This window comes from Salmo salar, chromosome ssa07 (assembly GCF_905237065.1).
Source record: "Salmo salar chromosome ssa07, Ssal_v3.1, whole genome shotgun sequence".
NCBI lineage: Eukaryota > Metazoa > Chordata > Actinopteri > Salmoniformes > Salmonidae > Salmo > Salmo salar.
Genome location: NC_059448.1, coordinates 7941870 through 7958678, shown reverse-complemented (window position 1 = coordinate 7958678; position 16809 = coordinate 7941870). Strand labels below are relative to the sequence as shown.

The window sequence follows — 16809 nt, the reverse complement described above, 5'->3', positions numbered from 1 at the left end:
ATCTAAGGGAGTGAGAGGTGGTCTGGTCTCGGGCACACTCGTGCACCTGCTATGGCGCGTTCACCTCCAAGGGAATCCGGAAGTTTCCGAAGGCAGCTATTCTGAGAGGATTCGAAGCCACCCGAGCACTCTCGGGAATCTACGACGGGTGAGTTGGATACTCCTGAGCCTATGCAATTGGGAAGAGCTAGGTTATCAGTCGGGGGAACGCTCACGAAGGATGAATAATAACTGCTTTCTGTATGGTGGAGGGGCAGGACATTTTATAGCTACCTGCCCTATTAGGAAACCCTTGTCTCTAGTGGGTACCAGTACTATGGTGAGTCAGACTGAGAGTTCCCTAAGTACCATCACCCGCACACCCCTTTTTGCTCTTGTGCTGTGGGGAGACCAATCTAAGTCTCTCCGAGTGCTCATTGACTCTGGGGCTGATGAATGTCTTATGGATGCCACGATTGATTGGACCACAAGCTCCATCCTGGGTTGGAGTCCATTTTGCCATTCCCACTGCCTTCGAGCAGCACAGCCTTCCTCAAGTTGTCTTCCTCAGGATGGTAGCTAGACTGTGGATGTCTCTGCTATTCCCACAGACAACCATAACCTCCTGGAAGTGTTCAGTAAGGCACGTGCTACTTCTCCCGCACCGTCCTTATGATTGTGTCATTGATATTCTCCCAGGCACTACACCACCTTGGGGTCGATTGTATTCTCTGTCCGGACCAGAGACCAAAGCTATGGAGGAGTACATAGAGGAGTCTCTGGCCACTGGGGCCGTCCGTCTGCATGTCCTGCCGGTGCAGGGTTTTTCTTTTTTGGAGAAGAAGGACAAGACCCTGCGTCCGTGCATTGACTAACGGGGACTTAATGACATTACTGTCAAGAATCGTTACCCTCTACCTCTCCTCTGCGTTTGAACCTCTCCAGGGGGCCACCATATTTTCCAAGTTGGACCTTTGAAATGCCTACCACCTGGTTCGGATACGCGAGGGGGATGAGTGGAAGACAGCCTTCAACACAGCCAGTGGACATTATGAGTACCAGGTCATGCCATTTTGACTCGCTGTCTTCCAGGCTTTGGTCAATGATGTGCTTCAAGACATGCTAAACCGGTTTGTGTTCGTGTACCTTGACGACATCCTGTTTTCATGTCAGACAGGTCCTTCAGCGGCTCCTGGAGAACCAACTGTTCGTGAAAGCCGAGAAGTGTGAGTTCCTCCACTCTACAATCACCTTTCTGGAAAGGTGAAAGCAGTGGTGGATTGGCCTCAACCAGGGTACAGTTGCAACGTTTTTTTGGGGGTTTGAAAACTTCTACCGCCGTTTCATTCGGGACTACAGCAACCTGGCGGCCCCCCTCTCGGCACTCACCTCTCCCAAGGTACCGGTCAAATGGTCTTCAGCTGTCGACAAAGCCTTTGGACTGAAGCATCGGTTCACAACAGCACCCATCCTCATCCATCCGGACCTCTCGCATCAATTTGTGGTGGAAGTGGATGCATCGGATTCTGGAGTGGGGGCCATCTTGTCCCAGCGATCTTCCCAGGACCAGAAGCTTTATCTCTGTGTCCCATCGTCTCAATCCTGCTGAGAGGAACTACGACGTTGGCAACCGAGAACTCCTGGCGGTGAAGATGGCGTTGGAAGAGTGGAGGCACTGGCTGAAAGGAGCAGAACAGCCATTCCTGGTCTGGACCGACCATAAAAACCTGGTATATCTCTGTACAGCCAAGCCACTACTGTCACGCCCTGATCTGTTTCACCTGTTCCTGTGATTGTCTCCACCCCCTCTAGGTGTCATTTATTTTCCCCAGTGTATTTATCCCTGTGTTTCCTGTCTCTCTATGCCAGTTCGTCTTGTATGTTTAGTCAAGTTAACCAGCGTGTATTTCCCGTGCTCCTTTTGCTATTCTCTTTTTTCTAGTCCTCCCGGTTTTGACCTGTAGATGGAGTGAGGAGTTGAGCTCGCTGAAGAGTCTGTCCAGAGTCTGAGTAAGATGAGTTTGTGGAGGCTGCTGTTTGTGTATTTATTCTACATTCAATGTGGTTTCTGCCCAGTGGCCACCACAGCTTAAAAAAGACCAAGGAATGCCTGCGTTGTGGTTCTGCTCTTATTGACGTGAACACACAAACACTCACACGCACAAACACCACACACACCAGACAAGGATGGTGAAGGGAGGACGGATCATAATAATGTCTGGAAAGGAGGAAATTAAATGGCATCAAATGCCTGGAAACCATGTGTTTCATGTATTTGATACCATACCACTCCAGCCGTTACCATTAGGCGGTCCTCCCCATTTAAGGTGCCCACACACAGACACACACAAAAAGATAACTAATGTGAAATATGCTGTCTGTAAAATGTATATAGTATATATAAACTGAAAGAAGAGGCCTAAGTATTTTTTGTTCATTAGTTTACTCCAATTAGGGGAGGGGGGTGGGTGGTAGGGTTAGGAGACAATAATAAAGTAGGAAAAAAAATACTTATGGGGGATTGGAAATGATGCAGACAATTACATTAATGGAACCCACAATCTATCTGCAATATTAAAACTGATCTACCCCCTTAAAAACAGAACTCTAACACACTCCAAACACAATGATGGTGATGATGATGATGATGATGATCACACAGCAGCGTGTTTCTCCCAACGGGTCGTAATGACAGGGCTTTCCATTCCAAAGCCTGGTCAGAGTTTTAAATACCTACACAAAGGGTGCACATGTTGATACTATATGTTTAGGCAGATCATATGCAGTCATTTCCTCTCCTTCAAATCTATTTCAAGCCTATCTATTTTCATATCCACACATCATATACTTATTGACGGAATCCAGTTTTAACTACCAGCTTCATGAAATGGAAGGATTCTCTGCCCTATCTTTTTGACCAGAGTGCCCTCGGGTTGCCAATAAAAACAGGTCTCCTACCATCATATCCCAAAATAATCCTCAATGACATTGGCTCTCACTCTGTAGAAAGAAATGGTGTGCGTGGTTCAAGCAGAATAGAGTTAGAGCTAGAGTTAAGGTTAGAGTTAAGGTTAGAGTTAGAGCTAGAGTTAGAGTTAAGGTTAGAGTTAAGGTTAGAGTTAAGGTTAGAGCTAGAGTTAGAGTTAAGGTTAGAGTTAGAGCTAGAGTTAGAGTTAAGGTTAGAGTTAGAGCTAGAGTTAGAGTTAAGGTTAGAGTTAGAGCTAGAGTTAGAGTTAAGGTTAGAGTTCAGATTAGAGTTAGAGCTAGAGTTAGAGTTAAGGTTAGAGCTAGAGTTGGAGTTAAGGTTAGAGTTAAGGTTAGTGTTAGAGCTAGAGTTAAGGTTAGAGCTAGAGTTAGAGTGTCACGACTTCCACCGAAGGTGGCTACTCTCCCTGTTCGGGCAGTGCTCGGCGGTCGTCGTCGCCGGCCTACTAGCTGCCACCGATCCATTTTTTATTTTAGTTTGTGTCTGTCTGTTTTGTCACACCTGTGTTTCATTTAGTTGATTTCAGTGGGTTTATTTACCTCTGCTACCTGCTAGTCTTTGTGTGGGATTGTTTGTATGTGTTACTACGTTAGGGGTGCGTGTCTGCACCACGGGGTTTTCTTTTCACTCGGTAGTTGTACCATTTAGATATATGTGTAGGAGTAGAGGTTTCTCCTCTGTGTGTTGCGTTACTTTCCCTGTGTGGCGACTTCGTTTGAGCGTGTTTCCCCCCATGTTGTTGTTGAGTTGGGACTCCTTAAACGTTTGTGGCACTGGGACTTCCTTGCTCTCCTGCTCCTGATTCCTGCACCTCCCTCCTACTAGGAGACACGTAACAGAATCCCGCACCATCATAATGGAGTCAGCAGGAGCTGACGCGCTCTCCACTTCCATGGAGCAGCGCGTGTAACACCACACCACCATTCTCCACCGTCTCGGGACCGCCATGGATCAAGTGATGGCGAAGATGGAGAGAGGGGAGAGGGGTGGCGCGCCTACCCCTGCACCAGCCACACTCCAACCTACACCACCACCTTCTCCGGCGCCATCCAGCCCCAGCGGTATTCGGCTCGCGCTCCCAAGGGAGTAAGATGGGACGGCTGCCGGGTGCAAGGGTTTCCTGCCCCAGCTAGAGCTTTACCTGGCAACCGTTCACCCGGCTCCTTCGGGAGGTGAGAGCGTGAACGCCCTCGTCTCCTGCCTGTCAGGCAAAGCTCTGGAGTGGGCCAACGGGGTCTGGGATGGACCAGACTCGGCGAGGGACCACTACCCAGAGTTCACCGTGTTCGACCATCCCCCTGAGGGGCGAGCGGCGGGTGAGCGTCTGTTCCATCTACGGCAGGAGACGAGGAGCGCCCAAGACTTCGCTCTGGAGTTCAGGACCTTGGCCGCCGTTGCAGGATGGAACGACAGGGCCTTGATTGACCACTATAGGTGCAGCTTACGTGAGGATGTCCGCAGGGAGCTAGCATGCAGAGATGCTACCCTCACCCTGGACCAGCTAGTGGACATGTCAATAAGGTTGGACAACTTGCTGGTTACGTGCAGGCGTCTGGATCGGGTCCTGTTGGTTCCACCCCCCAGCGCCTCCACTCCAACCCCCATGGAGTTAGGGGGTGCTGCAGCGAGGGCGATCGGAGGAGGAGCCTCCTCCTGCGCTGGATGTGGTCGGAGAGGGCACACTGCCGACCGATGCTGGAGGAGCTTGTCTGGGAGTCGAGACGGCAGGCCGAGCACTGTTCGGACACCCCAGGTGAGTCAGCACCAGGCTCACCCAGAGCCCCCTGTTGGTCACATGTATGTGTTAATTTCTTTCCCTGAGTTCTCCCCCCATTCCCAGCATAAGGCGCTAGTAGATTCAGGCGCAATGGGGAATTTCATGGACCGTGGTTTCGCGCATAGGTTAGGGATTCCCCTGGTTCAGATGGACAAACCCTTCTCCGTGCACTCCCTAGATAGTCGACCATTAGGGTCAGGGGTGGTCAGGGAGGCCACGGCTCCACTGGACATGGTTACGCAGGGGGATCATGAGGAGAGAATTAGTCTCTTCCTCATTGATTCTCCTGCGTTTCTGGTGGTGCTGGGGATTCCCTGGTTGGCCTTTCACAACCCACTATTTCGTGGCAACAGAGGGCTCTAAAGGGGTGGTCAGAGGAGTGCTCAGGTAGGTGTGTTGGAGTTTCCATTGGTGCAATGACGGTGGAGAGTCCAGACCAAGTCTCCACCGTGCGCATTCCCCCGAATATGCCGATTTGGCTATCGCCTTCTGTAAAAAGAGGGCGACCCAATTACCACCTCATCGACAAGGGGATTGTGCGATAAACCTCCAGGTAAATGCCGTACTTCCCAGGAGTCACGTGTATCCCCTGTCACAGGAGGAGACTTTGGCTATGGAAACATATGTCTCTGAATCTCTGAGGCAGGGGTACATTCGGCCCTCCACGTCACCCGCCTCCTCGAGTTTCTTTTTTGTGAAGAAGAAGGAGGGAGGTCTGCGTCCGTGCATTGACTATAGAGGTCTAAATTCTATTACGGTGGGGTACAGTTACCCGCTACCTCTCATCGCTACGGCGACTGAGTCATTTCACGGAGCACGCTTCTTCACAAAACTGGATCTCAGGAGCGCGTATAACTTGGTGCGTATCCGGGAGGGAGATGAGTGGAAGACAGCGTTTAGTACCACATCCGGCCATTATGAGTACCTCGTCATGCTGTATGGGTTGAAGAATGCTCCAGCCGTCTTCCAATCCTTTGTAGACGAGATTCTCAGGGATCTGCACGGGCAGAGTCTGGTGGCTTATATCGATGATATTCTGATATATTCCGCCACACGCGCCGTGCATGTGTCTCTGGTGCGCAGAGTACTTGGGAGACTGTTGGAGCATGACTTATACGTCAAGGCTGAGAAATGCGTGTTTTTTCAACAGTCCGTCTCCTTCCTGGGGTATCGCATTTCCACATCAGGGTTGGAGATGGAGTGTGACCGCATTGCAGCCGTGCGTAATTGGCCGACTCCCACCACGGTAAAGGAGGTGCAGCGGTTTTTAGGGTTTGACAATTACTACCGGAGGTTTATCCAGGGTTTTGGGCAGGTGGCTGCTCCCTTTACCTCACTGCTGAAGGGGGGGCCGGTGCGGCTGCGGTGGTCGGCTGAGGCGAACAGAGCGTTTTGTTGCTTGAGGAGTCTCCCGTGTTGGCTCATCCGGATCCCTCTTTGGCATTCATAGTGGAGGTGGACGCATCCGAGGCTGGGATTAGAGCCGTGCTCTCACAGCGCTCGGGCGCGCCACTGAAGCTCCGTCCCTGCGCTTTCTTTTCGAGGAAGCTCAACCTGGCGGAGCAAAACTATGCCGTGGGGGACCGGGAGTTGCTGGCTGTCGTAAAGACTCTGAATGTGTGGAGACATTGGCTTGAGGGGGCTCAACACCCTTTCCTCATCTGGACTGACCACCGTAATCTGGAGTACATTCGGGCGGCGAGGAGACTGAACCCTCTCCAGGCAAGGTGGGCCATGTTTTTCACCCGATTCAGATTTACGATATCGTATAGACCAGGTGCCCAGAACGCTAAGGCAGACGCACTGTCCCGTCTGTATGGTACAGAGGAGCGGTCCATCGATCCCACCCCCATACTTCCGGCCTCTTGTCTGGTGGCGCCGGTGGTGTGGGAGGTGGACGATGGACATCGAGCGGGGTTCTCGGTCGGAGCCTACTCCGCCTCAGTGTCCAGCTGGACGGAAGTACGTCCCGCTTGGTGTCCATGATAGATTGATTTGGTGGGCGCACACATTACCCTCCTCTGGTCATCCGGGTATTGATAGGACGGTGCGAAGCCTTAGGGGGAAGTACTGGTGGCCCACTTTAGCTAAGGACGTGAGGGTTTACGTCTCCTCCTGTTCGGTGTGCGCTCAGTGCAAGGCTCCTAGACACCTGCCCAGAGGGAAGTTACAACCCCTCCCCGTTCCACAGCAGCCTTGGTCACACCGATCGGTAGAATTCCTGACCGATCTTCCTCCGTCCCAGACCGACCTTCCTCCGTCCCCAAACCGATCCTGGTCGTTGTGGATCGGTTTTCTAAGTCCTGTCGTCTCCTCCCTTTGCCCGGTCTCCCTACGGCCCTACAGACTGCGGAGGCCCTGTTTACACACGTCTTCTGGCACTACAGGGTGCCTGAGGACATAGTTTCTGATCGGCGTCCCCAGTTCACGTCCCGGGTTTGGAGGGCGTTCATGGAGCATCTGGGGGTCTCGGTCAGCCTGACCTCTGGTTTTCACCCCGAGAGTAATGGGCAGGTGGAGAGAGTAAACCAGGATGTGGGTAGGTTTCTGCAGTCGAATTGCCAGGACCGGCCAGGGGAGTGGGCGAGGTACGTTCCATGGGCAGTGATGGCCCAGAACTCCCTCCGCCACTCCTCAATGAACCTTTTGCCCTTTCAGTGCGTGTTGGGGTATCAGCCGGTCCTGGTACCAAATCATCCGAACCAGACCGAGGCTCCTGTGGTGGAGGATTGGGTGAAGCGCTCGAGGGAGACCTGGGAGGCCGTCCACGGGCACCTGAAACGGGCCGAAGGGCGGCAGAAAGCGAGCGCTGACCGCCACCGCAGTGAGGCCCCGGTTTTCGCACTAGCGGATCGGGTCTGGCTCTCGACCCGAATCCTGCCCCTCCGCCTGCCCTGCCGGAAGCTGGGTCCGCGGTTTGTGGGGCCATTTAAAGTCCCGAGGAGAATAAACGAGGTGAGTTATAGGTTACAGCTCCCCCTTATTACCGTATTAACCCCTCGTTTCATGTGTCTCTCCTCAGGCCGGTGGTGGCTGGTCCGCTTCAAGAAGCTGAGGTGCGAGAGGTCCCTCCGCCCCCCCCCGGACATCGAGGGGGCCCCGGCGTACGCAGTGCGATCCATACTGGATTCCAGGCGTCGGGAGAGGGGCCTGCAGTACCTCGTGGATTGGGAGGGGTACGGTCCGGAGGAGAGATGCTGGGTTCCGGTGGAGGACGTCTTGGACCGATCTCTGCTGAGTGAGTTTCACCGCCTCCATCCGAATCACCCTGCACCTCGTCCTCCGGGTCGTCCTCGAGGCCGGCGTCGGTGCGCTGCGGGAGCCGCTCATCAGGGGTGGGGGGGGGTACTGTCACGACTTCCACCAAAGGTGGCTCTTCTCCCTGTTCGGGCGATGCTCGGCGGTCATCGTCACCGGCCTACTAGCTGCCACCGATCCATTTTTTATTTTCGTTTGTGTCTGTCTGTTTTGTCACACCTGTGTTTCATTTAGTTGATTTCGGTGGGTTTATTTACCTCCGCTGCCTGCTAGTCTTTGTGCGGGATTGTTTGTATGTGTTACTTTGTTAGGGGTGCGTGTCTGCACCACAGGGTTTTCTTTTCACTCGGTAGTTGTACCATTTAGATATATGGGTAGGAGTAGAGGTTTCTCCTCCGTGTGTTGTATTACTTTCCCTGTGTGTGGCAACTTCGTTTGAGCGTGTTTCCCCCCATGTTGTTGTTGAGTTGGGACTCCTTTAATAAACGTTTGTGGCACTGGGACTTCCTTGCTCTCCTGCTCCTGATTCCTGCACCTCCCTCCTACTAGGAGGCACGTCACATAGAGTTAGTGCTAGAGTTAGAGATAGAGTTAGAGCTAAAGTTAAGGTTTGAGTTAGAGCTAGAGTTAGAGCTAGATCTAGAGTTAAGGTTAGAGTTAGAGTTAGAGCTAGAGCTAGAGTTAAGGTTAGACCTAGAGATAGAGTTAGAGTTACAGTTAAGGTTAGAGTTAAGGTTCGAGCTAGAGTTAGCATTAGAGCTAGAGCTAGAGTTAGAGTTAGAGCTAGAGTTACACTTAAGGAACGAGTTAGAGTTTGAGCTAGAGTTAGAGCTAGAATTGGAGCTATAGTTAAGGTTAGAGCTAGAGTTAGAGCTAGAGCTAGAGATAAAGTCAGAGCAAGAGTTAGAGCTAAAGCTAGAGCTAGATCTAGAGTTAGAGCTAGAGTTAAGGTTAGAGTTAGAGCTAGAGTTAGAGCTAGAGTTAGAGTTAGAGATAGAGCTAGAGCTAGAGTTGAGATAGAGCTAGAGTTAAGGTTAGAACTAGAGTTAGAGATAGAGCTAGAGTTGAGATAGAACTAGAGTTAAGGTTAGAGCTAGAGTTAGAGCTAGAGTTAAGGTTAGAGTTAGAGTTAAGGTGAGAGAGAGCTACATTTTAGGTTAGAGATAGAGCTAGAGTTAGAGTTAAGGTTAGAGCTAGAGTTAGAGTTAAGGTTAGAGCTAGAGTTAGAGTTAAGTTTAGAGCTATAGCTCGAGCTAGAGTTAGAGCTTGAGTTAGAGCTAGAGTTCGAGCTAGAGTTCGAGCTAGAGTTCGAGCAAGAGTTCGAGCAAGAGTTCGAGTTAAGGTTAGAGTTACGGTTAGAGCTAGAGTTAGAGTTAAGGTTAGAGCTATAGCTAGAGTTAGAGTTAGAGCTAGAGTTAGGGTTAGGGTTAGAGTTAAGGTTAGAGCTAGAGCTAGAGCTAGAGTTAGAGCTAGAGCTAGAGCTAGAGCTAGAGCTAGAGTTAGAGCTAGAGTTAGAGTTAGAGCTAGAGCTAGAGCTAGAGTTAGAGTTAGAGTTAGAGCTAGAGCTAGAGTTAGAGTTAGAGCTAGAGCTAGAGTTAAGGTTAGAGCTAGAGCTAGAGTTTGAGCTAGAGCTAGAGTTAGAGCTAGAGCTAGAGTTAGAGCTAGAGTTAGAGCTAGAGCTAGAGTTAAGGTTAGAGCTAGAGCTAGAGCTAGAGCTAGAGTTAGAGCTAGAGTTAGAGCTAGAGCTAGAGCTAGAGTTAAGGTTAGAGCTAGAGTTAAGGTTAGAGCTAGAGCTAGAGCTAGAGTTAAGGTTAGAGTGCTGTGGCTGTAGGAGTACTGAAGCAGTCATTTGTTATATTCATCTACAGTAACACTGGAACTCTGTCTGTGACACACACACACCCTTATATTCCAATATATTTAATTTGTGTAGCTACCTGTTTTCCAACAATACATTACGTAATATATGTTTACATGTAGGTTATTTGTGCACTTGTCACATGACACCCCAGCTACACAACCAAATAAAACATGGCATCCCCATCTGGGACATATTAAACTCTCCTTCTCTCGCCCCTCTCGTTCTTCCCCTCGTTCCTCCCCTCCTTGTACCCATGCCTCCTGTATCCCTCTCTCTCTCCCCTTTCTACATCCTCCTCTCTCTCAATCATCCTCTCTTTCTCCACTCCTCTACTCTGCTTCTCCCTCCCTCTCTCCCTCCTTTCTTTCTTCCTCTACTCGCCCTCTCTCTCTGGTCTGTTCCCTCTCTTGGTCTGGGTGGACATCAGAGCAGGATGCAGGGCAGGGTGTGTGTGTGGAGTGTGTCTGTCCTCCTGTCGATGACACTGGGATGGACCCAGGCTCAAAGCCAGACCACCAACTTTACCAGGTGAGTCAGAGAAAAGGTGTGTGCGTTCACTTGAGGGTGCATTTGTGTGTTTAAAGAATGTGTGTGCGTTAGTGTCAACGTGTCTTTGGTCAGTGTGTACCCAGTGTGCATGTGTGTGTTTGTGCCAACGTGTCATGTGTGTGCATATTAACACATGTGTAGATTTGAACACAGTCAGCCAGTTGGCTTGCCTGTTTGTCTGTAAGTATTTGCTTTTTTCATCTGTTCCTGTCTCTCTGCACTGTTTTCATCTGTTCCTGTATCTCTGCACTGTTTTCATCTGTTCCTGTCTCTCTGCACTGTTTTCATCTGTTCCTGTCTATCTGCACTGTTTTCATCTGTTCCTGTCTCTCTGCACTGTTTTCATCTGTTCCTGTCTCTCTGCACTGTTTTCATCTGTTCCTGTATCTCTGCACTGTTTTCATCTGTTCCTGTCTCTCTGCACTGTTTTCATCTGTTCCTGTCTCTCTGCACTGTTTTCATCTGTTCCTGTCTCTCTGCACTGTTTTCATCTGTTCCTGTCTCTCTGCACTGTTTTCATCTGTTCCTGTCTCTCTGCACTGTTTTCATCTGTTCCTGTCTTTCTGCACTGTTTTCATCTGTTCCTGTCTCTCTGCACTGTTTTCATCTGTTCCTGTATCTCTGCACTGTTTTCATCTGTTCCTGTCTCTCTGCACTGTTTTCATCTGTTCCTGTCTATCTGCACTGTTTTCATCTGTTCCTGTCTCTCTGCACTGTTTTCATCTGTTCCTGTCTCTCTGCACTGTTTTCATCTGTTCCTGTCTCTCTGCACTGTGTTCATCTGTTCCTGTCTTTCTGCACAGTTTTCATCTGTTCCAGTCTTTCTCCACTGTTTTCATCTATTCCTGTCTTTCTGCACTCTCTCTGCACTGTTTTCATCTGTTCCTGTCTTTCTGCACTGTTTTCATCTGTTCCTGTCTCTCTGCACTGTTTCCATCTGTTCCAGTCTTTCTGCACAGTTTTCATCTGTTCCTGTCTCTCTGCACTGTTTTCATCTGTTCCTGTCTTTCTGCACTGTTTTCATCTGTTCCTGTCTCTCTGCACTGTTTTCATCTGTCCCTGTCTTTCTGCACTGTTTTCATCTGTTCCTGTCTCTCTGCACTGTTTTCATCTGTTCCAGTCTTTCTGCACTGTTTTCATCTGTTCCTGTCTCTCTGCACTCTCTCTGCACTGTTTTCATCTGTTCCTGTCTCTCTGCACAGTTTTCATCTGGTCCTGTCTCTCTGCACTCTCTGTGCACAGTTTTCATCTGTTCCTGTCTCACTGCACTGTTTTCATCTGTTCCTGTCTCTCTGCACTGTTTTCATCTGTTCCTGTTTTTCTGCACTCTTTTCATCTGTTCCTGTTTTTCTGCACTCTTTTCATCTGTTCCTGTCTTTCTGTACTGTTTTCATCTGTTCCTGTCTCTCTGCACTGTTTTCATCTGTTCCTGTCTCTCTGCACAGTTTTCATCTGTTCCTGTCTCTCTCCACTGTTTTCATCTGTTCCTGTCTCTCTGCACTGTTTTCATCTGTTCCTGTTTTTCTGCACTCTTTTCATCTGTTCCTGTTTTTCTGCACTGTTTTCATCTGTTCCTGTCTCTCTGCACTGTTTTCATCTGTTCCTGTCTCTCTGCACTGTTTTCATCTGTTCCTGTTTTTCTGCACTCTTTTCATCTGTTCCTGTCTTTCTGTACTGTTTTCATCTGTTCCTGTCTCTCTGCACTGTTTTCATCTGTTCCTGTCTCTCTGCACTGTTTTCATCTGTTCCTGTCTCTCTGCACTGTTTTCATCTGTTCCTGTTTTTCTGCACTCTTTTCATCTGTTCCTGTCTTTCTGCACTGTTTTCATCTGTTCCTGTCTTTCTGTACTGTTTTCATCTGTTCCTGTCTCTCTGCACTGTTTTCATCTGTTCCTGTCTCTCTGCACTGTTTTCATCTGTTCCTGTTTTTCTGCACTCTTTTCATCTGTTCCTGTCTTTCTGCACTGTTTTCATCTGTTCCTGTCTCTCTGCACTGTTTTAATCTGTTCCTGTCTCTCTGCACTGTTTTCATCTGTTCCTGTCTTTCTGCACTGTTTTCATCTGTTCCTGTCTCTCTGCACTCTCTCTGCACTGTTTTCATCTGTTCCTGTCTTTCTGCACTGTTTTCATCTGTTCCTGTCTCTCTGCACTGTTTTCATCTGTTCCTGTCTCTCTGCACAGTTTTCATCTGTTCCTGTCTCTCTACACTGTTTTCATCTGTTCCTGTCTCTCTGCACTGTTTTCATCTGTTCCTGTTTTTCTGCACTCTTTTCATCTGTTCCTGTTTTTCTGCACTCTTTTCATCTGTTCCTGTCTTTCTGCACTGTTTTCATCTGTTCCTGTCTTTCTGTACTGTTTTCATCTGTTCCTGTCTCTCTGCACTGTTTTCATCTGTTCCTGTCTCTCTGCACTGTTTTCATCTGTTCCTGTTTTTCTGCACTCTTTTCATCTGTTCCTGTCTTTCTGCACTGTTTTCATCTGTTCCTGTCTCTCTTCACTGTTTTCATCTGTTCCTGTCTCTCTGCACTGTGTTCATCTGTTCCTGTCTTTCTGCACAGTTTTCATCTGTTCCAGTCTTTCTCTACTGTTTTCATCTATTCCTGTCTTTCTGCACTCTCTCTGCACTGTTTTCATCTGTTCCTGTCTTTCTGCACTTTTTTCATCTGTTCCTGTCTCTCTGCACAGTTTTCATCTGTTCCTGTCTCTCTGCACTGTTTTCATCTGTTCCTGTCTCTCTGCACTGTTTTCATCTGTTCCTGTTTTTCTGCACTTTTTTCATCTGTTCCTGTTTTTCTGCACTCTTTTCATCTGTTCCTGTCTTTCTGCACTGTTTTCATCTGTTCCTGTCTTTCTGTACTGTTTTCATCTGTTCCTGTCTCTCTGCACTGTTTTCATCTGTTCCTGTCTCTCTGCACTGTTTTCATCTGTTCCTGTTTTTCTTCACTCTTTTCATCTGTTCCTGTCTTTCTGCACTGTTTTCATCTGTTCCTGTCTCTCTGCACTGTTTTCATCTGTTCCTGTCTTTCTGCACTGTTTTCATCTGTTCCTGTCTCTCTGCACTCTCTCTGCACGGTTGTTTTCCCGTAAAACTCAATTCTTTCCCTAGTGTAGTTAGAAATAGCATGTAGGCGGTTAGGCAGGACCCACAGGAGGACATGATGTGGTTAGTATAGAGACTAGCTAGTCCTGCTGTGTGTCTGTGGCACCCTGTTTCCTAGTGCACCACTTTTGATCAGATCCCTTTCAGCCTCAATGGTCCAGATGGAACTATGGGATTTTGGATCTTTATCATCAGAACGTTGACTCTACTCAGAATTTGTGACGGTCGCTTCTCGCTACCCACTTCACTAAACCACCACACGAGATACAGAGCAGTGGAAAGTTAGCGCAGGTTTGACAAGCAGATATTTGTGGACTGTTTTATTTAGCTTGGCACGTTAGAAGGGAGGGACCAGACCACTTGAGATATTTAGGACATTGGACCACGCAGTGTGGCTTTTCCGGCACTACTTTGAACACAAAGCAACCCTGTCCGGGCCTGTGTCTGCAAGTGGAACATGGTTGGAGAAGGGAGCGGGTCAGGGAGGGAAACTTTCTACAACACGACATCTCTGAACTATGAACTGAGCTATGGGGGTTGTGATAAAAAAAAGTGTTGACTGGGATATTATTTTGTGTATACAGTACAGTATGTTGGAACACACTGATGCCTTCTACAACAGATCAGAACCATTCAAGTTGTTTGAATTAAATATGAAATATTAATGTCGAATAAGCCTGAGGGCCTGCTGTAAAATATACCTGTGTGTGTGTGTGTGTGTGCGTGTGCGTGTGCGTGCGTGCGTGCGTGCGAATGTATGCGTGTCTGTTTGCTAAAGCATGTTATATAACAGGCTATGTGTAGTGCCGACTGGTTTCAGTTTTTCAAAGTGCCACTGTTTGCCTGTGGCCCCTGTGGCCCCAAGCCAAAGTAAAAGGTGCATTGTGTGTGGTGACAATTTTCTGATGTGGCACCGCTTTAACACGAGAGTATGTGTTGACCAGCTGGCGGGCATCTTCTCGGACATCTTCAACCTGTCCCAGGTTGTAGTCCCCACCTGCTTTAAGGAGATCACTAATCATCCCAGTGCTCAAGAAAAACAAGGTGACTATTTCCCCGTCGTGTTCACCCCGGTCATTATGAAGCGCTTTGAGAGGCTGGACAAGACCCACATCAAGTCCAGCATGCCAGACACACTGGACCCGCTCCAACAGATCCACCGAAGATGCCATTTCCATCGCTATTCACACAGCCTTAACACATCTGGACAAGAGGAACACCTATGTGAGAATCCTGTTCATTGAATAGAGTTCAGCATTCAACACTATTGTTCCCTCCAAGCTCGACACCAAGCTCAGAGCTCTGGATCTGGACACCTCCCTCTGCAACTGGACTTCCTGGACTTCCAGACGGGCAGACCATAGGCTGTGAGGATTGGCAACAACACCTCCTCCACACTGACTCTCAACACAAACACAGGAGCCCCCCCCCCCCAGGGGTGTTTCCTCAGCCGTCTGCTGTACTCCCTATTTACCCACGACACCAACCCTATCATCTAGTTTGCTGATGACAGCACGGTTGTTAGGCCTGATAACAGACAACGACAAGTCAGTATATAGGGAGGGGGGTTTTAAGTTCCTCTGAGTCCACATCACCTATGACTTGACATGGACCAACAACATCACCCACTGTTGTCAAGAGGGCGCAACAGCACTTCCTGCCACGAGCTGTTCTCTTCCTTACCGTCGGGTAGATGGAATCAGAGCAAGAGGTCTGATACCAACAGGCTCAGAGACAGTTTCTATCTACAAACCCATCAAACTGCTGAACACTTGAACTGGACTGACCACCTGCACTGACTCTCTGCACCTTAGCACACATGCACCAACACAGACACACACACACACACACACACACACACACACACACACACACACACACACACACACACACACACACACACACACACACACACACACACACACACACACACACACACACACACACACACACACACACACACACTGCTTCTACCAGACTTATTATACTGCTCAGTTTATACACTGTCCCCATCCTCCTTCCCCTATACACATTTAAATATTACACAATAAATAGTACCTTCCTGTATTCTACTGCTCAGTTTATACACTGTCCCCATCCTCCTTCCCCTATACACATTTAAATATTACACAATAAACAGTACCTTCCTGTATTATACTGCTCAGTTTATACACTGTCCCCCATCCTCCTTCCCCTATACACATTTAAATATTACACAATAAATAGTACCTTCCTGTATTATACTGCTCAGTTTATACATTGTCCCCCATCCTCCTTCCCCTATACACATTTAAATATTACACAATAAATAGTACCTTCCTGTATTATACTGCTCAGTTTATACACTGTCCCCATCCTCCTTCCCTTATACACATTTAAATATTACACAATAAATAGTACCTTCCTGTATTATACTGCTCAGTTTATACACTGTCCCCATCCTCCTTCCCCTATACACATTTAAATATTACACAATAAATAGTACCTTCCTGTATTATACTGCTCAGTTTATACACTGTCCCCATCCTCCATCCCCTATACACATTTAAATATTACACAATAAATAGTACCTTCCTGTATTATACTGCTCAGTTTATACACTGTCCCCATCCTCCTTCCCCTATACACATTTAAATATTACACAATAAATAGTACCTTCCTGTATTATACTGCTCAGTTTATACACTGTCCCCATCCTCCTTCCCCTATACACATTTAAATATTACACAATAAATAGTACCTTCCTGTATTATACTGCTCAGTTTATACACTGTCCCCATCCTCCTTCCCCTATACACATTTAAATATTACACAATAAATAGTACCTTCCTGTATTATACTGCTCAGTTTATACACTGTCCCCATCCTCCTTCCCCTATACACATTTAAATATTACACAATAAATAGTACCTTCCTGTATTATACTGCTCAGTTTATACACTGTCCCCCATCCTCCTTCCCCTATACACATTTAAATATTACACAATAAATAGTACCTTCCTGTATTATACTGCTCAGTTTATACACTGTCCCCCATCCTCCTTCCCCTATACACATTTACATATTACACAATAAATAGTACCTTCCTGTATTATACTGCTCAGTTTATACACTGTCCCCATCCTCCTTCCCCTATACACATTTAAATATTACACAATAAATAGTACCTTCCTGTATTATACTGTATAATAAAATGTTTATTCTACTGAGCCATTTACTTTATGTTGGTATTCTGATCTTGTATTATTTCTTATTGTTTTTGATTTGTAGAGAAGTAACCTGCAAGTTAGCATTTTGTT

At 47.9% G+C, this 16809-nt stretch overlaps 1 protein-coding gene across 2 annotated transcripts in view; it reads left to right on the top strand.

Annotated features, from left to right (window-relative positions):
* Positions 1-10102: 10102 nt before the first annotated feature.
* The window catches only part of pcolceb (procollagen C-endopeptidase enhancer b), a 23983-nt gene continuing 17276 nt past the window's right edge, over positions 10103-16809 (top strand). For both annotated transcript variants that reach the window (XM_045721478.1, XM_045721477.1), the window contains exon 1: positions 10103-10389. In XM_045721478.1, coding sequence (XP_045577434.1) covers positions 10115-10389 — 275 coding nt within the window. In that variant the 5' untranslated portion in view covers positions 10103-10114. The remainder of the gene's footprint in view (positions 10390-16809) is intronic.